The 23,491-nt window shown below is 40.0% G+C and overlaps 1 protein-coding gene and 1 long non-coding RNA gene across 13 annotated transcripts in view; one reads left to right on the top strand and one right to left on the bottom strand.

The window, feature by feature from the left end:
• Window positions 1–813: 813 nt before the first annotated feature.
• Window positions 814–23,136, top strand: LOC138920454 (uncharacterized). Its single transcript, XR_011431625.1, has 3 exons — window positions 814–985; window positions 17,826–17,951; window positions 22,195–23,136. It is a non-coding gene; the product is annotated as an uncharacterized lncRNA (long non-coding RNA).
• The window catches only part of PRUNE2 (prune homolog 2 with BCH domain), a 242,592-nt gene continuing 221,123 nt past the window's right edge, over window positions 2,023–23,491 (bottom strand). For 4 of the 12 annotated variants that reach the window (XM_070248871.1, XM_023627184.2, XM_070248873.1 and 1 more), the window contains 6 exons: window positions 22,775–22,861; window positions 18,362–18,460; window positions 15,222–15,257; window positions 14,657–14,695; window positions 9,941–9,988; window positions 2,023–5,363 (listed from right to left, as the gene is read on the bottom strand). In XM_070248871.1, the coding sequence (XP_070104972.1) occupies window positions 5,333–5,363; window positions 9,941–9,988; window positions 14,657–14,695; window positions 15,222–15,257; window positions 18,362–18,460; window positions 22,775–22,861 (340 nt within the window). In that variant the 3' untranslated portion in view covers window positions 2,023–5,332. The remainder of the gene's footprint in view (window positions 5,364–9,940; window positions 9,989–14,656; window positions 14,696–15,221; window positions 15,258–18,361; window positions 18,461–22,774; window positions 22,862–23,491) is intronic. The other 8 variants (XR_011431624.1, XM_070248869.1, XM_070248877.1 and 5 more) reach the window with 4 other exon arrangements.

The following is a 23,491-nucleotide window of genomic DNA, read 5'->3' as shown; positions in this document are numbered from 1 at the left end:
GCTCAGGGTCAGTCTTCCTCAGAAAAAAGAAGAAGATTGGCAGCAGATGTTAACTCAGGGCTAATCTTCCTTAAAAAAACAAAACGGTCCCCAAGCATAGAGCTGAAGTGCTGTTTAGTGTTCCTAAGCCCAAGAAGGCTGTGACGTGCCTAATGGAGAAAATTTCTGTATTAGGTAAACTTCATTCAGGCATGAGTTATACTCAGGCTGTTGGCTGTGAATTCAATGTTAATGAACCAACAATATATGAAATCAAGTGTATTTAAACAGAAACACATATAAAACAAAGTTGTGTATTGATCAGTTGATGAAAATGTTGTGACCAGAGGCTTTGCAGGAACCTAATCCTGTATTTCCCCTAGGAGCAACAGTTCCGTACGAGCTAATTCAGTGTAATCGGTGACTTTATCGGACATAATCACCTCGAATAATGAGACTTGACTGTAGTTTGTTATGTAGCAACAGATAACGAGCACAAGGGGAAAACAGCATAATTCAGTTCACCAGTCTAACCAGGAGGACTTTCACGAGGAGGGCACGATGCAGTGTCAAGAGTGCAGGTCTCCCACCAGGGGTGAGGCTAGAGGCATACTGGATGGCAGCTATTGGTGTTCACCATCTAACATTCATTAAAATGTTGAAATCATTTACATGTTGAAAGAAATAACTTTGCCTGGCTACAGAGAGTAATTTTGGATGGATGTGAGTGAAACTCTCTGGGAAAATTAACTTCATGACAATCTCCTCACTCTCTAAGGCGCACAGCTGTGTGAGGATTGATGCGTCAAAGGCACCAGCTTAATTAAAAGCTCTGTGACAGCAGGGTGACGCAGCCTAGGGCAACCTTCTGGCAGCAGCAGCACACCGATGCTGCCAACGTAGGGAAATGGGACAACCACAGGAGAAGCCGTGGAAGGAAACAGCCCCTTAGGGACCACGAGGACCTTAACACAGCTTTTCTCTGACCGATGGCTGAAAGTTCAAGGTATCTCCATTTTATTGACTTTTAACTTTAGCCTGTAAAATGTTCTTTTCTACTTTTTTATTTAGACTCTCAGCTTCATCCTGGATCCCCACTCGCTCTCATGAGTGGGCTAAGTCCTTAAATATGCATGGATTTTGTATACTATGTAGCATTGCTTTGGGTGTGTGCATAGGTTTAGAATTTACATAAATGGCACTCTGCTATAAATAGAGTTCTTTCTTACTTTTTCCACTGCACCCTATGATTTAAGTTTTGCTCTATGAACGTGTAATTTGTAGCTTCTAACAGCAGCGTAATATACCATGTTTTGGTGTGCATCCACCACATTTTACCCATCCTTGCCCCTTGTGCTGTATGCTTAGCGTGTCTCCAATTCTTACCACCCCAGTTAGGTAAAGGGAGCAGAATGAAGACAACAGTCCACGTTGGAGTGTCATGCTGTTCATTTGCCTGTAATTACTTCTCAGTCTTTTCCTGTCCTTCTTCCCTTCACTGGGGAGAGTACAACGTCCACCAGAACTCATTCCTAGATCATGAGAAAGTGCAATGTCTCACTTTTTGCAGAGCAACTTCTCATCTGGTTACTCTGACAACTTTCCGAGAGGCAGAGGTACAGATTTGTTTACTGGGCTTAGAGAAAAAAAGCAAAGAGAGCACAGTGGTAATTTTCAGTTCTGATTTTGCCTGAAGTTTGTAAAAGTGAAAAAAACCCAATGATTAAAATGCTACTTAATTTAAAAATAAATACAGGCCATGAAAAGGTGAGGGGCAGAGAAAGGAGAAGTTGACAAAATCAAGTAACTACGAATCATGGAGATGCTTCCAAAGCGAGCAGCTGCTGACCCAGAGGGAAAACAGCACATTTTGAAAGCTTAGGTCCCTGAGGCTTGAGAGGTAAAAATGAAAAGGGAATAAAGTTGAGGTGATAAGAAAGCCAAAACTGATACTGTCCTCAAGCCAGACTGATACCCAGATAAGATTGCAGCAAAGTGGAGCTAGAGAAAGATTCTTGCTGACTCAAAGAAAGAAAGACACAATGAGTGGAATTAATTTTTATTTCTGAATTATACATAGAGGCTATACATATATATATATATATATACACACACACATACATATATATATATATATATATAGCGTTGTTACATATTTTTATATTATGAATCCACACTATTTAGGGAGAATTTTATTTATCTATTTACCAAAACAAAGTCTAATAGATACTTTATTCTGAGCAGTCCAATACATGGTAGAAAATCCTTTAAATATATAAAAGATTAATTTGTGCACATCTAATTGTTTCTAAGGGAGCAAACTACTGAGGCATTGTGATATATGAGCGTTACGAACATAGTACCACAACTGAACACTTAAAATGAGTTCTTAATAACACAAAGGCTTGCGTAGTGCCTTCCTCACGCGCCTCGGAGTACGTCTTAGAAGAGAACCCCATAAAAGAGTGTATGGCTTCAACAGGAACTTTAGAGCTTTCTTTCACACCCGGCTATTGCTCTTAAATACACTTTCCCACTCCTTGATAGTATCTTCTGTGCAGATTTCTGTTCTTTCTCTTAATCAAGGAACTATGTAAAGAGCAGTTGCCACTTTGGGAAAACAATACTTTTGCCACAATGACCCCTTGGTTCCCTTAACTACAAATCTACAGGAAAAGTGCAAAACAGTTCCCAGAAGTCAGGAGCACAGCAAGAATGCTCAGAATGCAGGAGCTGGATAGCTAATGATGTGAATGTTTACCTCTGTCTACCTATCTGCTTAGGGATTATTTTTGCAGGATTCTTCTAGGATTCTATTTACTTGGATTGAGTTTACACAATGGCTTTTCTCTAGCACGTGCAATTAAATTAATCTTTTTAAGATAACAAAATAGCAGATGCCTAACTATCAGCTCAGTGAACAGCCCAAACAAAATCATCTACTGGAAAAGGTTCTCGTAATTTCCATGTAGGAAGATGAAGTTTCAGACAGAATACCACCTGAGTAGTCTTCCATGGACAGACTGGACAAGCTCAAAGAGAACGCGAATGGTGAGACTGTTGTCGTGTCTGAGTGACTAGAACAAGAGCCGTCCACCAACAGCTCTATATCCTCAGGCTGGCACCACTAAGCTGAACACTGGATTCTTCATTACTTCTTGTGGCCTAAGAGACCACATAACTCATCTTCCAAAATGGGACACAACTGAGTGAAAGGGAGCACTATTAATAATTATGCCAGGGCAACAGTGGGAAATGGGTGAATGACACTGTACTTCTGGCGACACTAAGTTCTGGGAGAGGCATCATTTGCGCTTCCAAAGGTGGAGCTGGGCTGTGAGAGAGGGCGTGCTCTAGGGTTTTCTATCAGACAAGCCAGATATCACGAGGGAGGAGACCAAAAAGAACAATTGAACAGGATACCAAGTTGAAAGGGACCAAGAGGGGAACATAGGTAGCTATGGCTTACGGAGGAAAGAGCTGACCTGTATGTCTGTGAGCATGTCTGGAAGGTGGGTGGGAGACGGACATGAAGCAAACGAGGTCAGTGAAATTCAGTCACGTGTGCAAAGACATCTACTTCAAAGCATTTCAAGGCTAATGATACCCAGGGCTCAAAGCGTTCCGGACAGCTCTCCTGGATGTCATTACCACCCTGAGAGTATGGTGGAACCCTGTTCTCCACGACATTTTTATTTTTGCTATCTTATTTGTAATAGGTGATACTGGAAACTAGGACTGGTGGCCAGTGCAAGGTCAGCACCTCAGCAACACCTGTAAACAGTCAAAGAGGAGCTTCTAAGAAGGCCCCGCTTTGGGGCCTGAGCCCCAAAACACAGCCTGAGCCATGCATTTGTGGCTAGGACTCCTTGTCTTTCCCAGCAGGCCATGCAGTTGACTGATGGTGGATGTCAACATTTTCTTTTTTATGAATAAATTAGTTTGCAGCCTTACTTGTCCATTCCGTTAGAGAAACTAATATCCACACACAAACAGGGGCGGGGGAGGATGGACATATTAGAGTAGGGCTCAGCAAACTTTTTCTGTAAAGATAGGCAATGTTTTAGGCTTTCTGGGCCGCGTGGTTTGTCTCAGCTACTCAGCCCTGCAGTCGTAGTGCAAAAGCAACCAGGGAAAGTTTGTAAAGAAATCTGCGTTTCAATAAAACACAATATAACTTTATTTGTGGAAACTGAAATTTGAATAATTTCCATGTGTCATGGAGTATTTTCAAACTTTTTTTTTCAACTCAAAGTGTGGAAACTATTCTTAACTTGCGGGCCACAGGAAAACAGGTGGTATGCTAGATTTGGCTATAGTTTGCCGATCCCACTGCTAGAAGCCCACAGATTCGAAATCACATTGGTATTTTAAAGGGATATGAAGATTATGAAGGAATATTTTGTAAATGATAATATATAATCATTCAATTTAAAACTGTGATCAGATTAGAATGTTTTAAAGCAGATTCCTTTTTATAATACATGTGAGAGAGCCATTCAGATAACTGAATGTTACCCAATAATGAATTTCTAAGTGCGCCACCTTACACTTGAGTCCTTAGCCTGTAAAGCATAACATCTTGCCCTAAGTTTACGGCCTGAAGCACAGACAGCTATCAAAAATGCAAACATTGATCCTCAAGTTTCTCAAGGTGGAGGTCTTCGACATTCATTGGAAAAACAATTTTTTAAAAGACCAATTCACTGAAAACATGATGCCCAATTTGATAGTTAAAATAAAGCTGATGTGAATTACAAAGCCTGACTTCCCTTTGAGAAGTTAGACGATTCACGTGGACAAGGACCAAGTGGGCACTCACTTGATGTTGGTTTCACGCACGTGTCTGGTTTACTGGTTTACGGCTGTGTTAAGCAAGCTTAGAATTTTAAAGGTGGAGTTACATGGGGACATCTCTCCCAGGGAGAGTTGAGCCCTGTGTACTTTAAACCTAAAACGATCACCAAGGAGAAATCCAGCTAATCTATGGAAACAAATCCACTCCCAATTAACAGTGGATTGAAGGTATCTCATTGGTGTGTACCAGTCTAAGAGATGAAATACCACTGCACCAAGGGTTAACAAAATATCGAAAGGGAGGGGACTACTTTCCTGCTAAGTTTCAACTAAAATCTTTGAGGCACATAATTGGCAAAATAGGAAAATACACACAATTTCATAAAACATGTTAAGAGCAAACAAATTCTCTTACTGATTTTCCCCTTAGAAATTTAGATTGGCACCAGGTAGTGCAAAGCGGAAAAAAGGACCATCAGCTCTGTCTCTTCCAGGTAGACATGTTTCAACAGAACCACGAAGCAGAAAAGCATCCTCTTCTTCCAGCCACGGCCACCTATGACTTTTCTTTCAGCTTCAGGTCAATACTTTGAAAAAAAGGGAAGAAAAAAGATGAGAAACATGAGAAACTGTAAGAAACATTTAGTAATGACTTGGGGTGGCATGTGTTTGTCTTTTTCCCCAAAGGACTCACTGAAAATAAATCATGCAAGTTTCTTACACCAGGAAAATCTGCTGAAACACAATCCTCCCCTAGTCTCCAAGGCTTTCTCTAAAATATGGAATCGGTTATTTTTACACAACTGTTTCTGGAAGCATTTTACGCCTTTCAAAATGATCTAGAGAAACAAAAGACAGGCTCATTCGTAAACTAGATCAAGACAAGGAACATGATTGCATTTTGGAAATGAGATCTACCTAGTTTTAGTAAATGACCTTTCCTCGTGGGGCAAATAAATGATCTGCCTGAAATAAGCAACATCTGACAAGTGCTGAATAGTAAGAAAGTGGTAAACAACAATACAGCAATGTCAAAAACAAAACAAAACAAAAACGCAAAACCCCCCCAATATTTTCCAGAGCCAAAGGATTTGCCTGAAAGGGTTTAGCCTACTTTAAGGAGATGGATTCTTATAACCTAAGATAAGCTTGTTTTTAAGAATATCTAGTGGGTTCCCAAATATCTAGGGAATAAGTCTAAAATGTCCTGGGGCCACTTGGGTCTCTCTTCCGTCTCTTAGCAAACATGTCACAACTTCCTGGCACCTCCAGAGAAGAAGAGAACTACAGCCAGTGAACCCTCAGAGTAAGAATTTCAGCCATGAAAAAAAGAAAAACATTTTGTTTGAAAAGGGCAATTTGGGAAGTGCCTGCGGATTTTGCTCAGATCTGCCCTCCGGAGCCAGACGTCTGTGTGTTGCAAAGGTTACGGAGCTCTGCTGGTGGAATCTGCAGCCGCTGAGCAGTTCACTGTAGGAGCTTTGCAAATAAAGCCATTGGTAACCCACCCGGCCTGCCCTTCCAGTTTATAGTAGTAAAGTATCTTTCCTTTGAAATACCCTCAGCAATTCCACCACTTATGAGTTCCGGGGCCTTGGGCAAATTACCTACCTTCTCTACGTTTCCATTTCTGTACTGTAGCATAGAACAATCATCTCCCTCTCAGGCTTGCTAACGATTAAGTCAAAAGTGCTTTCACTTGTATACAGTGAACACACAGTGAACGTTTATTATTAGCAGTAGTAGTAGCAGTAGCTTGGTGTCTTTTTAAAAGAGAAATCATCTTTCTGCTTAATTACTCTCCTTGTAATGGTCTTGTCTCCTTTGGGAGTTTTCAGACCCAGCCATGCTGACTGTCAGGAGAGGCCAGGTCGTCATGGATATTAATCTCTTTTTTATGCCCTCAAGGATCTGACTTGTTTTCTTATCTGCAGTTTTACCACAGAGAGGTCTTTTCTTTTTTGTCCTCTCTGACCTCTAGATCTTTTTCTAATATGCTTTTACAAAACAGGTCCTTCTTGATCTTGTTCTTGCTTCTAAAATGTGCTTCCCAGCTGCAGTTATTTCCAAAAGTCTGCATTAAGTTTGATCTGATGACTGCGATTTTATTCTTTCTCATTCTTTCAACATGGCGTTGGCTCCGTTTCTCTCACAGACCAAGAGAATATTTATTAAACCAAACTTTGGGGCACATTGTCTGAAAAGTGTGAATGTGGGTCAGAATATTTGAAATCATCTCGAAGAGGGTAAAGCACACCATCTCTTCATTTCTCCGTGTAGGGCCCCTCATAAAAATCTGAAAAAACATTTATGCTAGGATGTCTATCTCAAAAGCCTTCACTTTTCATACTGACTTTTTGGTAAAACTTCTAGGGTTTAATTCACCCCTTCAGCTTTTGAGAAACAAAAAGACTGTAACATATTTACGCAGTTTACGGAAGAAGCAAGAGATAGTCAAAAGGTGGATGATTTTTAAATAAATACAGGAAACCACACTGAAGATTAATTTTTTTTTAAATTTTTTTTTTTTTAAAGATTGGCACCTGAGCTAACAACTGTTGCCAATCTTTTTTTTTTTTTTTTCTGCTTTATCTTCCCAACCTCCCCTACATAGTTATATATCTTAGTTGCAGGTCCTTCTTAGTTGTGGGATATGGGACACCACCTCAACGTGGCCTGACGAGCGGTGCCATGTCCGCGCCCAGGATCCGAACCCTGGGCCGCCGCAGTAGAGCACGTGAACTTAACCACTCGGCCACGGAGCTGGCCCCTGAAGATTAATTTTTGAGACAAGTTATCTTGTGGAACCAATGAAACTACTGACAACGCTGCTAACTCAGGTCTCCCCACACAGAACCACATCCCCCTGATCATAGATGCTTCTTGTGTATGTAAAAATATAAAAAGCATGTTGCAAGTTTTAGGACATGAATGAATGAATAAAATCCACATCTAAAAGTGAAGGAGACAAGTTCCCAGGGCTTCTGTTAAAAATAGTATGCTTTCGGGAAAAGATTTAGTTTTAATCAGAATTGAAATATGAAAGTATTCCTCACTTTTGAGCAAAGGGGCTTAGCTTTCTAAAACCAACTTTGCAGTGAGACATAGCAACCTTCTGGTAATTTTACTATATGCCATTTTGACATCCAACACATATTAAGTGAGGCTCCTTACAAAGCGTCTGACAATACTGTTTAACGATGAATAAAAACTCTTGTTTTAGGTAGGAAGATGGGGGAGGTGGGAATAATCTTCCTTTCTCTCTCTTTGAGGAAAATGACAGGCCACTGTCATACTAGCACACATTTCATTTTATTCTTGGCCTGACTGAGCTCCTCGGAAAAGCCTTAGCCCATTTTGCAGTCTCTCTATCCAATACCAGAAGGTATAAAATGCTTCCACACAAAAACCAGAAGGTAAATGAAGCCCCCTATTCTAATACTAAAGAAAGCCAGAAATCCAGGGTTGGAAGTCAGCAGAAAAAATTCTTGGTCAATCTTGCCCCTCATCCCGGATCTCATGCTCCGCTCTGTGCTCCTGACGTGGGTTTAGGGCTTAGGAAAGAGGACCGAAGAAAAGGGAAGCATGGGGAAGAATATGTTCTCAGAAAGGGGGAGTAACTGTAAATTTGTAGCTCCCTCCCTCCCCTACGCCCAGCCCTGGAATGAACCCAGACAAGAAGCAGAGTTTCACACCCTCCCCAATCCAGACAGCCCGATATACAAATGAGGAGGGAAACAGACAAGGCAGAGCAAGGAGTGGGTAAGCCCCGAGATGTAGCAGCAGTGGGCCAATGAGTGACATTCTGTCCACGCAGCTCGTTAACTGCGGGCCCAGGACTCTGCTCTAGGGGGCGCTGTTTTGTTGAAGGAGGGAAGATTTGCAAAATGAATTAAGGTGGACTGAGGGACTCTCATATTCTTGCTTTGTGTGGCAATCCGCTCAGAGCAATTGTTGTCTTCATCTCAAAGACGTGGACTTTTCAGAAAAGTACCTGCATGATTTCAAAGATTCCTAACAGCTTTCTGTTCTTTATGTACTCGTCAGTTGGGCCTTTCTCTCTGGAGTTTTGAACATGAACTTACGTAAACTCTAAGGTCACCATGACAACTGCAGAGCTATAGCAGTGTGATCTTCCAACTTCCCCTTGGACCTCGAGGGAAAGGAGGTCCGAAGGGAACGGAACATGACAGTTCAATCCAATCTTTGCCCCACTTCTGGATTCCTGGGAAGAAGGACAACGTTAAATTCTCTGCAACGCAGACGAGATTAGGAGCCCCTAACTCGATGGCCAGGTTCTCTCTGAGAGCATATTGGTGACCACACTTTATTCTCTGAAGCTGACTTGGCTGATAAGTAACTCTTTTCTCTCAGGCAACCAATTTTGTCCTCTAGTCTTTGGTTAGATCGGAGTTTGTGCATCCATTCCAGCATTAAGACCTCCTCCCTCTGCTTTCAAAACCACTTCGCTCTACACCTACCCTACAGAGGTTCAAATCCCAGTGCTGGGCCATTTTTACAATTGTAAATGTTTGAAGTAGTCAGATCATCTCTCTATGCTATCTTCCCTTATCTGTAAAAGGTACCTCACAAACTTATTCCAAGGATAAAAATCAGATAGTGTGTGTAAAGCTTTTCCCACTGAACCTGGCATGTGGTAAGAACTCAATACGTGTTCGATTTCTGTTTCTCACAGGATGGGCCTAGATGGACTAGATCATTCCTAAAATCCCATCCAGACTCACGTGCCTCTTGGGATTTCAACAAGAATATTTTTTTCTCTCATCTACCAAAATATTAAGGTCAAATGGAAGTCCCAGCTTTTACTAATTAAAATAGATGATGTAATTCAGAAAGCAGAATGGCATTCCTCCTGCCCAAATGTTCTCACATCTGGCTCTCCTATTCGCTTTCTCCTTGTTTTGGGATTGGGAAAGTAGAATGTCAAGTAAAGACTTAGGTTGTCCTTAAGAAATTTAATGGTGGTCATGAATGAGACGGTGTTTTAAGCTGGCACATTGCTCTTTGAGTTTCTGATTTCAGGAATAGAGAACATGAAAGCCGAACATCTAAACAGAGTTTACCCAATCCTCAATATATTTTTTTCTTTCAGAGCCCAGCCATACAAGTAACCACGTAGATGTTATTGATGGTAAATTCTTACTCCTTCTCCATAGAAGACATTTCTGGATCATTGTAAAGGCAGCTAGTTCTGAGTGCAAGGAAAAAAACAGGAAGCAGTGAACATTTTCTCCACTGTTAGCAGTTAGTAAGCAAGACAGATTTGAGCATTTCAAACTGTTTACTGTGGCCCCATTGCTAATGCTGAGCAAATCCACGCCTGAACAGATGAGATTAAGCCATGATTCTTTTACTATCAGTTTTGAAACATAACAATTGCCCATGATCTAGAAACATGAAAGGAAGATTGAAAACTTCAAATGCCTCCAGTGGTGTCTTCTTTCCTTGTCATTTTTTCCTAACTTTTCAATCTAACTTATTCAGGGAATATAACATTGCAAGTTTTTACTTGTAACTCAAATCATATATTTTATACACAAAGGACAGTCCCTCTCAAGCACCTAATTTTATTTACATGTGAACACAGTTAACTTTCTGTCTTCAGAAGAATGAGTATTTTCGAAGACACCAAAACGAAAAATGCCAGTGTCAGCTTTCCTTGTTGTTGTGATTGTTATTACAGAAAAATAACGGGACACTTACGACCCTACAGCTGAGCTGCGTTCAGGTAACACAAATGAACCCCAACATTAACCTAAACTAAATGTGTTCAAAAAGAAAAATGTACCCATATAAAATAATGAAATAAAAGTGGTGTTATGGTGTATGAATGTGTTTACGCTTTCCGTGTAATATGAGCTGCTTTTGATAATCCATGTTGCGGGGATTCCTCTGTTGGCAAATTTCAGATTTGCTTTATATTAATTTCTGATTAATACTTAGTATATTTCAACTTTTACTTTTTCCCCTCTGGTAAATATTTCACTGACACACAAACAGCAAAGGGAGTCTATGATCCTTTTTACATGCGAGAGTTCCCTTTGTGACGTGAATAATTTCACAAGCTTGTGTATCTGTTTGCACATAAGAGGTTCAGTTATTAACGTTTGGCATTTTGCTGAGCAGAGGGCTTTTTCGCCCTCTCTCCCCACCCTTCTTGCTGGTGGTCTGGTATTTTAATGGAGGATAATTGGCAACTCTAGTGAACAAGGACAGTCAGGCAAGTGTTGACAGTGTGCTAGAAAAACCTAGCTAAGCTGGAATGCAATCAACACAGGGCAATCTTCCAAACTTTTTCTGCTTTTTAACTTTGCATAATCCTTCCAAAGAAAACAACAATTTGCAGCCCATTTAATACTGTCACTCCAAAGGCCACAGATGGGTTTTTCACCATCTTCAAAATAGGAATGGCTCTCTAGACACAATTTATCCTTCGAAAGTTTTTTTTTCTTTTCTGTATAGATGTAAAGTTGTAATGAAAAAATAAGGCAGGCTGAGAAAATCACCTGAAAGTCAATCAGAGGTGGTGGTGGTGGTGTGTGTATGTGGGGAGAGATGTTCAAAAACACTAATGGGAATAAAGCAAAACAGGAGACAGGAAGGTTTTGTTCCCTGGCAACGTGTATGTTTGCCTTTGGTCAGAACCAGCCTCCAGCTTTCTTTTTTTTTTTGAGGAAGATTAGCCCTGAGCTAACTACTGCTAATCTTCCCCTTTTTGCTGAGGAAGACTCACCCTGAGCTAACATCCGTGCCCATCTTCCTCTAGTTTATACGTGGGACGCCTACCACAGCATGGCTTTTGCCAAGCGGTGCCACGTCCGCACCTGGGATTCGAACTGGCAAACCTGGGGCAGCCGAGAAGCTGAATGTGTGAACTTAACCGCTGCGCCACCAGGCCGGCCCCCTCCAGCTTTCTGATATAGATCATGTGGAAAGTCAGGGAGCACCTTGTAACAGAAAGAACCTGGGTTATCTCGCTTCTAGAATCTAACCATAGATCTGCAGGGATCATATTTTCTGAACCAAAATCATCATATACAGTCTGCACGAGGATTTGGGGGCCAGCTCAGGGGCTGAAGGGTAGTTGAGAAGATGGAGTTAGTGTGCTAAAATGGGAGGATTTGGAGGCATTTCAATCATCTGTGGGGTCAACGTAGTAAAACTCTTTCTCCCTACACGTTTTCAAATGTGCAGATGTATTTCAATTCCTCGTACACGTAACGTCCCCATTGAAAGGAGTAGGATCAGTTGGAGGAGAATTCAGATAGGTGGCTTCCTCATTGAATCCAGAGCAAGGGCATAGACTCCTAAGACAAATCAAATTATTTTTATTCAGCCATTTACTTAAGGTGGTGATACTCCAATCATGGCCCTGAGATAGATGGGCAGCATCGGCATCACCGGGAACTTGTTAGAAATACAGATTCTCAGGCTTCCTGCATCAGAACCTTGGACGGGGGAGGCCCAGGATACTGTCTTTTAACAAGGGCTCCAGGTGATTCTGATGCACAGTAAAGTTTGAGAACCACTGTTCCACAGCAATGATCTCAATCTTATGCACATTCATCAATTTATGCAGCAGAAATCTACTGAGCAACTACTATGTACTAGGCATGAGCTTAGTGCCTCCTGTAGAGAGGAGATCAAGACTTCTCAGGACCACCTGAGACCATTTAGTTATGGGGGGTGTGCATGTCTTGGGGCGGGGTAGGGAAGAGAACAAAATGAAGGATTTGAGAGAAAATAAAAAAAGCTACACGACTAAACCAAAAACGATAACTGTTTCACCACAGTAGCTAAGCAGGAAGAGTAGAAATATGGAGGGAAAAAAAGTCTACTGAAGGAGACAAAATTTTATGGTAATAACGAAGAAACATGGCAATATGACTTTATCATGGGTTTGGCTGGAAAATGATTGATGTTCCCTCCCCCCATCTTTTGGCTTGAAAACAGTTCCTTGGTTTCATAAATATGTTATCATCCTAAAAAAAAGAATCTGGAAGAGAAACCCACTGCTGTTTCTCTCTCTGGGGAATCTTGTGACACAGGCAATTTGAGTACAGAGAAATGCTAAAGGGGGACGTTATGCCAACATTCAGTTCCTTGATTCCTAATATCTTTCTCACTTCCACGACTTCTTGTTTGTAACAGTTGAATTAGAGACTAAGAAAATTCCGTTAGAGTAAAAATTTATATAATTTTGAGTATTCTTAGTCTAACTGGGTGTCAGTTATTTGAAAGAAAACTAGAGGATAGGAATATTGTAACAGTAAATTACACTAAAGCTAAACTTTCTAAAGCAAAGCTCTTTCCTTAAATTTTTAACTCCAAAGATCCACACTATAGGCAAATAATTCTATAGATTACATACAATAAAAATGCGCCATAGGGAAAAAATATCTAAATGGATTGTTTTCATCGGGAATTGGTATTTACATCTATGCAAAAAAAAAATTTCACTAATTTAGATCTTATTTATTCAGAATTTGTAGGTCTTTGGACATTGTCCAGGCTTTCTGCTTTTGTGCTATCTATTAAAATGGGAACTGGTTATAAAAATTCACAGTGTAAGCAATATTTGAAATGGAGAACAGCTCAATACAGTAAACATTCCAGATAGCACTTGTCTACATTTAACATATAATGTCAGAAAAAATTATTTATAACTTGGAAATAAGAAAAGGAAATTACAGGATGTTCTTTCAAAGCAGTGCTGAGTTGAATTTCCATGGATGGGCTATTTTGCAACTCTGTAGGGACAGAGGTTAGATTGTAGATTTTGTACATTTTTATTGAGCAGAGATGCAAATCATTTCTGTCCAGTTTAAAAGAAAACCCTGAGGTTAAATTTATCACCCTGTTGGACATTAATCAGTTTTGCATCTAAACCAACAATCTTTTTTTTTTTTTGAGGAAGATTAGCCCTGAGCTAACTGCTGCCAATCCTCCTCTTTTTTTGCTGAGGAAGACTGGCCCTGAGCTAACATCTGTGCCCATCTTCCTCTACTTTATATGTGGGATGCCTACCACAGCATGGCTTGCCAAGAGGTGCCATGTCTTTACCCGGGATCCGAACCAGCGAACCCTGGGCCACTGAAGCGGAATGTGCGCACTTAACCGCTGCGCCAGCGGGCGGGCCCCAAAACCAACAATCTTATCCTAGCATTCCTTTACAAATTGCCTATAGGTATGTAGCTTCTCAAATGCTCTTTGAACAGGTTTTAATATCTTACCCGTTCCTTCATTAAATAATTAGTTGAATAAAATCATTGGCATGTATTCATTTTATATTTACATTAAAGCTACGATTTTACCTTTTTGAAAATTATATTTTAACAATAGTGAGCAATGGTTTTTTTTCTGTTCATTCAAATAGCTCAGAAGGTGTTAGTTAAGCAATATTTCCAAGTCACTAAATAAGCTGTTTAAAAATATATTTGGAAAGTCATGAAATTGGTTCTACAAAAATATCCCAAATTTCGACTTGCCATCATTTCTCTCCATTAGTATGAATTAGTAAGGTTTTGTTGCTTCAATATATCTAACGATCATCTGGATGTTATATTATATATGGCAGTGACTGTGATGCGTTCTTTTGCCTAAAACTGCATGTACATTAAAAAAAAAAATTAAGCAACAGTAATAAATGTATTCCTCCAGATAACCAAGATCATGGGGGAAAGTAGATTATAGTAGCATAACAGAAATTGCATCTATCATTGGGACAAAGCAAACTTTTAAAGGGCAGCATTATTTATCGGAATGCAAGAATAAAACACGAGGCATGCGGGTTCTCCCAATTCATTCCTGAAATGCAAGCCAACATCACGCCAGCGGCTGAATGAAAACCAAGTCTTACTTAGCTGCTTCGGATGCTTCCCTCAGTTCTTCATCCAGTCTGCATGAGCAAAAATTATCGGCGTAGAAAAGAAACAAAAAAGAAGCGAGCAGAGCGTGAGTCATCCAGCAAAGCAGCGCCAAACGTAAGTGGAGTGTATGTGCTTTTAAAACGGTCCTCTGGAGCACTGACGCATTCCTACCACTAAATATTGTGTCGTTTCCCCCCCCATTCAGTGTTTATGGATGTTTACTTTGCAAATTCCTTCATAAAGGTAGATACAAAAGTTGCAAAGAAATCAGAAACATGCCTGCTGAAGAAAGCTGAAAACATCCACATCAGTCTGTTGAGTACTGTTAGCTTGCAGCCTGGGCCAAGTCAGGGCTGTATCTGGTGTAGCAGGTTACAGGTGCAAATTAGGTTGACCTCAACAGCTTTACACACAGGACAAAGACCAGAAATGGTACACTCAAGGGACTAGTACAATGACCTCTTACTGGGTAGCATGTTGAGGTCACCCACGAGTAAGACACTGGTGGACACACACACAGGTGCCAGCGTGAACTGTGACATCAGGAGACTTTACCTCACACTCCTCTTATAAGATCTCTCTTCATCGTACCTTGCGAGATAAAAAACGAATGCAGTGAGGAAAACGAGCAAACAGATGGAAAAAATGGCAGGTAAATGTTTTAAAGAACTGTCAAAACATGAGAGAAAAAGCCTACCCAAGTTAGAATCAAAATGCCTTTTGGGAGAAATCTTATTTTCGTTAAGTATAATCAGTGATTTCGAATTTATAATAATCCACAGCCAATCCTCATTATTTGCGGATTCTGTGTTTGCGAATTCGCCTACTTGCCAACTTTTCTTTGTAACCTCCAAATCAATGTCTGTGGTACTTTCATGGCCACTTGCAGATGTTTGTAGAGTGGCAGAAAATTTGAGTCACCTGACATGCATGTCCCCAGCTGAGGTTAAACAAGGCGAGGCCCTGCTTTCTGGTTTTAGCTCCCATACTGTGAGCAAGGGTCCTTTTCATGTTCTATTTATTGCCACGTTTTTTGCATTTTTTGCGCTTTTCGTTGGTGATTTCACCACTCAAAGTAGGCCCCCAGCAGAGAGCTGAAGAGCAGCCCTAAGCACAAGAAGGCCAGGATGTGCCTTAGAGAGAATATACGTGTGTTAGACAAGCTCTGTTTCAGCATAAGTTATAGTGCTGTTGGCTGTGAGTTCAATGTTAATGAATCAACAATTTATATCAACTAAGGTGTCTTTAAACAGAAACACACATAAAACAAGGTTACATATTAATCTGTTGATGAAAATGTTGTGACCAGAGGCTTGCAGAAACCTAACACTGTATTATCCCTGGGAGCAATGGTTCAGTATTCTCTATTCATTGTTCTAGAACATCAAATAAGAAGAATGATTATAAATCTGACTCCAGATTGGACAAGTTTTTCCTTCATTTAAGCCCTTTGGTGACAGGCTCCATCCCAGCTGACAACTGGTCTTGAGATTGGCTGAGATCAGACCCTGTGAATGTTATTTGAGAATAGGAAGAAGCTACAGTGTGTACCAATTTGAAAATAGCATAATATGAAAATGAGGCAACGAGGGCCAGTAACAGAAATGACAGAGAGGACACTCAGAGGAGATGGATTACAAAAGATGGGAGAAAACATGGACACGTGAGGAGGACATGCACGGTTGTGAATTTCTTCCTCCAGAAGAAAATCCCTCTAAACGGAATCCGTACTCCTAAAGAAACTTTTCCCAAATGGAGCCCTTGAAAACTGATGTGTAGATGAATGAAAAGTGCCCAGGCATTTTTAACTTCTCAATTAAACTTTGCCATATGATAGTGAGTCTCTAAAAACAACATGATTATGATAGATAACGTTCTGGATCACCAGCTCTGTGCCAGGAGGCTTCCTGATAGCTTTATGCATGCTGTTCTCAATCAATCCTCCGGACCACTCCAGGAAGTGCTCCTTACTTTCCCATTTTATGGATGCTGAAGCTGAGACCCAGAGTGATAATAGGTTGCCTGAAGTCTCAGAGACATCGAGAGGTGGGCGAGAAGATGCAAATCTAATACTAAGCCTTTAAAGCCCATTCTCTTCTCTTCTCTTCTTCACTCTATTGCCTCCAACTGCCAAACCGTGGAAGCATTACCCTGTTTACCGAGAAAGTGGCCAATGCTTATGTGCACTTGAGGAGAGAATGTGTTTGTCACCTTTTGTAAAGAGAGATGGCACCATAGGAGGTGAGTGCTCAAGTCATTTTTTTATTTAAAGAGGAGTGGATTTTGGAGATGGGGTGCACCCTTTTGAGGCAGCAGGCCCCAGCTGTGAGGTGTGCTGGTTGTGGGAACTCTATGAAGCTAACAAGGATTAAAACCAGTGTTAGGAGCCTATGAACACTCTGCTTTGTTCAGCTGAGCCGACTGGCAGTTCTAAGCTCAGTCAGTGTCCTGTGTTCATGCCTGATATTGGCATGTAGGAACACTGAATGCATCTACTCCTGAGCTTTGAATTTCGATGGATACTTTAAGAGAGGTAAAGGAAACTACTCGAAAAGGACAGTGGACTTTTGGTGCCCGGTTGATCTGAATTCAAATTGTAGTATCATCTCTTCCTTGCTCCCACTTATACTTTGTGTAACTTCTCTTTACTAAGTTATCTTCTCTTATCTGTAGATGAGGGTTTACTGTGGGGATTAAATAAGTGATATTAACAGAGCACTTCCATGCCTAGTAACAGCATAGACACACACTAACTGAGAGTCCTCGCCGTCCCGTTTCTGTGCCTTTTTCTTTTAAGTGAAGGGACCTTTTTTGAAAGCCCAAATTGGGAGGTCCATTTTGCTATCCATCTTATGGAGGAAGGTGGGGTGTTCTTGCCTGTTTTCTGGGAGCTGATGGTTACGTTCCTCTCAATTCTAAGCAAATAGAAAACCAGTCAATCGGACACAGTGAAGGATAAACATGATCTACAGGAAACTATGGTTCTTTGCAACAATGAACCAAATAGGAGGGTTCATTCTCCAGAATCCATATCATATCCAGTATCCAGTGTCTCCAGTATGAAGTCTCAGCTCCAAGCGGTTGTTTAGTTAACTTTTACTCTTATTATTTTTGCTGCATAATCCTGTGACCTTCATTATCCATGCTTTCTCTGTACAGGCTGCTGCTGCATTACCCTGTACTGAGTAAGGAAATCCTCCTAACGACACCACCCACCTCTCTGCCTTATCTTTCACCAGAAGCAAACCATGAAGACAAAGGATTTAGAAAAAAAACAGAGAAAAGGTAATTTTTTTTTCTCTTTGTAGGGTCATGCAGATAAATTACTTTTATAAGGCAATAAAGAAATCCAAGCTATGCTCAGACCTACTGTATCTGTGTGGGTGGGAGACAGAAGTAACAGATATACTGATTAATGTAAATTTACGCTTTCTCCAAAACAGTAGTAAAATTCAAGGTGAAATTAGCAATAATCCATAATCCGAAGAGAAGATTATGTGAAAGAGGATATGAAAGAACAGAATAGTTATCTATAGCTTATATGAAAAAAATATGTATTTATTGGAGAATATTTAATATGTTTTAAATATAAGATAATGCCATTTCCCCACTATTCCAGAAATGATTTCTTTTCCAATCTCCTTCTCCAAACATGCAATGTTTCTCACCAAATCTTCAAAACCGTCAGGACTTACTTGATGATGCTCTCTGGAATATGGATGCAATCCATTGGGATCAGCCCACTGAGTTCTGATAAGCTACTGACATATTTAATTTTACTGCTGAATTTTGAACTAAAAAAAAGAAGAAAAGAAAAATATCATTTGTCGCTCCTTCATCCCTCCTAAGGCTGCTGCCTCCTGTTGACAATCCTGATGCACTTAACACTTGTCCCAGTGCTCTTACTAAGAAGAAAGGCCACATTATTTGTGTAGTTGGTATGTGCCACACACTGTTTGAAGTGGTTGATATATATTAACTCATTTATTTCTTATTATAGCCAAATAAGGCAGGTACTATTATCATTCTATCTTTAAAGATAAGGAAACTCGAGACACAGGGAGTTAAGTATTTGCCCAAGGTCTCACCTTCAGTAAGTGGCAGAGCCTGGATTTAAGTCTCATTGCAGAGTCCACACTCTTGACGGCATGTCACAGGACTCCCAGTGACCCCTGCCGCCCTGAATAGTCCCTGGCTTACGGTTGGTTCGGCTTTGTTGGCTTGTTTATTTGTTTTTAACAAACAAAATTCTTATCATTAATTCTTTCAGAATCTACCAAGGTTGATATATTTTACAAGCATACGTAAACTCATTTTCCTTTTATTTTTTTAGTTTTCGTTTTATTTTAAATATTAGTTGTTTTTTTTTAAGTTTTAGTTTGAGAGTTCATTCCAGATGGACCAATGTTCAAAACCATGTTCCAATGATTGGATTTGGATTACAAATGGCTTTCATCTAAACGCCATCATTTTAGACACGTAAATGCATAAAAAACAACTTAGAAGGATGCCACTGAAACTGATAAAGGACCTTGGCTCCGGGGAAGGGGGTTAGGAACAAGAATTGGCAGTCATTGAAGAAAGATCTTGGTCTTATTGTAATGATTGGATGTTTTATAAGAAGAAGGCATTTCTGTATTATTGGTATAATTGCAAACTAATTTTAAAAATGTGTCATTCCACTTGAAACGGAACTTGATCGAGCAGTGAACTTTCTTCAATGGTTTCCAATGAAAAGGCCTCCCCAGTCGACTGGGATCGTGCTGAGCTGTCTGCCAACGATATCATCTTCTGTTCAACTACTGTGCATTCTAGTCGGAAGTTTTTTCAAGGCCATTTTTCTATCCATCTCTCTTTCACATTTTACTTGCAGTTTTGACCCTGGGCCACTGGCTGGGGCTTGTGAACAACCTTGGTCTCCATTTGGTCATTTCTAGCCTTTCCGATAAGTCTTGGGTGAACACATATTACCAACGATATGCTACATTAGGGCTCCTCTTTCCTGGGGAGTTTCTGAATTAATTTCAGGTTTTGTATATAATCCAGAGTGGGTGGAGCGAGAGGAAGGAAGAAGCCATGCAGGGGAGCCTCCAGCCCAGTGTTTCCTTCACTAGAATGTGCAGTTCTCCAAACTCGCCATGGCCTCTCCTTCTCAGTGCATCTATACCTGCTGTTTCCTCTACGTGGTTTTACCTAGCCAATCCTATTAGTCCTTCAAAACTCCCCTTGAAGGCTAATCCTTCTGGAAAGCCTGTCTTGACGCAGACTCTCAGCCTTCACTCTCCTGCTGTTACCCGCAAACTCACCCTCACCCCCAGTTCCCGCCACAGTGCTTCAGTTGAAGTCCACATTGTAATTGTTTACTTGTCTGCCCATGTCAGCTGCAGGGCTGTGAGCTCCTCAAGGAGAGCAACTGAGCTCTTTAATTTCTCATCTCAGTACCTACCCCAGTGCTTGGCATAGACAAATAATCCATTTTAAAAACGAATTTGCCATATACCTCTATCATGGGTGTTACCTTTTAGTGATCAAAAGACCTATATTTTAGTGACCTCTTTTTCTCACGTCTAAAAATTGTTACACTGATGTAGATTGATTCACAAGGGGTATCTTTTTATGTGATGAAACTGTAGAATGTAACGTTTAATACTTGAAAGGTGTGTTCTTTAAAATTGGGCAGACAGGGGAGCCGGCCCCGTGGCTGAGTGGTTAAGTTCGTGCACTCTGCTTCGGTGGCCCAGGGTTTTGCTGGTTCGGATCTTGGGCGCGGACATGGCACCGCTCATCAGGCCATGCTGAGGCGGTGTCCCACACAGCACAGCTAGCAGCACTCACAACTAGAATATACAACTATCTACTGGGGGGCTTTGGAGAGAAGAAGAAAAAAAAAAAAAGACTGGCAACAGATGTTAGCTCAGGTGCCAATCTAAATAAATAAATAAATAAAATAAAATAAAATGAGGCAGACAATTGGATTTAAACTCTGAGTCTATAATTTACTGGCTGTGTTACCCTAGACCTGGGGTTGGCAAACTATGGCCTGCGGGCCATAGCCAGCTTATTGACGGTTTTTTACAGTCCTCAAGCTAAGAATGGTCTTTACATTTTTTAAATGGTTGAAAAAAATATCAAAACAAGAACATGTTATGATGTAAAAATTTTTAAGAAATTCCATTTCAGTGCTCATAAATCAAGTTTTCTTGGTACACAGCCACACTTATTTGTTTATATATTGTCTATGGTGGCTTTTGCCCTACAAAGGCAGAATTGAGTAGTTGTGACAGACCAGATGGCTCACAAAACCTAAAATATTTACTCTTTGATTTCTTATGGAAGAGGTCTGCTGGCTCCCGCTTTAGACAATTTATTTGACCTCCCTGAGCCTCAGTTTCTTTCTTTCTTTTTTTTTTTTAAATGTGCAGGAAGAGTGTATACCAACATTTTATTATTTTATTTTTTTCTCCCGAAATCCCCCCAGTACATAGTTGTATATTTTAGTTGCGGGTCCTTCTAGTTGTGGCATGTGGGACGCCACCTCAGCATGGCCTGACGAGTGGTGTCATGTTCCCACCCAGGATTTGAACCAGCGAAACCCTGGGCTGCCGAAGCAGAGCACACGAACTTAACCACTCGGCCACAGGACCAGCCTCTAGAGTTTCTTTCCATATAATGAACATAGTAAACAGCACCTCCTTCAGAGGACTGTCGTTATGGTTAAATGAAATAATGCATGTAAGCACTCAATAAATGTAAGCCATTATTGTATGTAATTTACCACAACACTATTTGTTATAATTTTATGATTATTATTGTAATTATTCTTATCTTAAAACTCTCTTCAAGAAATAATGTTGAATTATAATCATTTTTCAATATTCTTACAGTAACAAATATTTTGTTATTTATCAAGAAGAAATATATTTTTTTATAAGGGCTGAATTATTAAACAAACATCAATATCAATGCTAATGTTTACTTTTTTACCCATTAAACTTTTTGTAAGCTCATCAGAGTATATTGATTCCTATTCCTTTGTCAAAGCATTGTCTGCTATTATTAAAATAAGTGGCTTTTTGTATACCTTAAATATTTCATATCATTTTTTAAAGCAATTTAAGATAGTATGGTAAAGAGCTAACCTTTGTCAGAGGAAAATTAGATTGAATCTTGCTACTCAATTGTTGGAAGTAGGGATGGGAATGCTAAATAAATATAAATGAACACTGAACAAAAAAAGTAGAATTTGGAAGGCATAGTAAAACCTATGTAAAAAAATATAAAGAATTTTAACGTGGAATATTTTTTACAGAAGCAGAGTTATCAGAATCTTTCTTAGGGATTCATTAATAACTTTGAGACAGAAAAATTTCAATTTACCTAAACCGTATTGTAATGTTAGGCAAGACTTTATTCTATTATATTTTTAAAGCTCTCTAGAAAATACATACTGTCCCTTTCATTTAACTGTTTCAAGTCTTACTATATTATGAGGTATATCCTTCTTTTCTTTACATTCCTCAAATGTAAGGTTACACCCCACCTAACGCAGAAGGAATGATGAATAAACATTCACTGAATTGAACTGAACTGAAACCAAGAATTCTCACAGATGATCAAACGAAGCTCTCAAAATGGCTGCCCAGACTCTACCTAACTTTGGTGACCTACCTGATGCTTCTTCGGAAGAAACAGAACAATTAAAACAAGACATGGCTCCTGTTTCTGTCTTGGTTTGTCTTTAGTTTCCGTTGTCATATTACCCTACCTTTTCTACTCTCTACAAAATACCATATCACTTTGAAAGCACTGTCTATTCCCTTTTGTAATGTGGCATGGAAACCCCACCATTTTATCTTCTGTTTATAGCAAGCAATTTAGAGGTCATGTTTTATAACAATGAAGGAAAAAATATTCATTATGAAATAATGCTCTTTCTTAATCAGGGTCTCTCTCTGGACAGTCCAAAGTATATTTCTAGGAAAGGCAGAGGCAAAATATATTTTCCTATGTACTCTCTTAGTTTATGAATTCTTATTTATAGGACAATGAATACATGTTTTTAAAAACTACTGGTAGTACTTTTATTTTTACTGCAATAATAACCATACCTTATAAAAGGTCGTGTTACTGCAAGGATTGTTCTGATGAACCAAGATGGGTGAACAATGATGAATGACTTCAAATTCTTCCGCAGTCTATTTTGAAAAAAGAAAAAAAATTACTCATAACCCATTTTCAGTGGAAATTAAAACAGAAAGTACATCCCTGAATAGGAATATATATAATATTACAGATTCTAGGCAAGTTACTAATATCTGATGAAGGTATACAATGGCCATGATTAATAAAAAGAACACTTGTTGAGATATAATTTTAAATTTGTATGATTCAAAGCTCATTTTCCCATAGGAATAAATATAAAATAGAATGGTTATGTTCCTGGAGTGAATAAATCTATAACCATCATGGCATATTTTTGTCAGCATTATCTTTACAATTTTGAAAAGAATACACTCTAGGGCCAGCCCGGTGGCGCAGTGGTTAAGTGCGCACGTTCTGCTTCGGCGGCCAAGGGTTTGCTGGTTCGGACGCCAGGTGCAGACATGGCACCGATTGGCACGCCATGCTGTGGTAGGCATCCCACATATAAAGTAGAGGAAGATGGGCACAGATGTTAGCTCAGGGCCAGTCTTCCTCAGCAGAGGGAGGAGGATTGGCAGCAGATGTTAGCTCAGGGCTAATCTTGCTTAAAAAAAAACACAACTGTTATGGATGGAAGTGAAGCATCTTGAGGAAGGGGCACACAGAGGATCTGTTTGGTCCTC

The sequence above is a fragment of the Equus caballus genome, chromosome 23 (genome assembly GCF_041296265.1).
Source record: "Equus caballus isolate H_3958 breed thoroughbred chromosome 23, TB-T2T, whole genome shotgun sequence".
NCBI lineage: Eukaryota > Metazoa > Chordata > Mammalia > Perissodactyla > Equidae > Equus > Equus caballus.
Note: the sequence above shows the minus strand (reverse complement) of the source record. Positions and strands in the feature narration are given on the sequence as shown.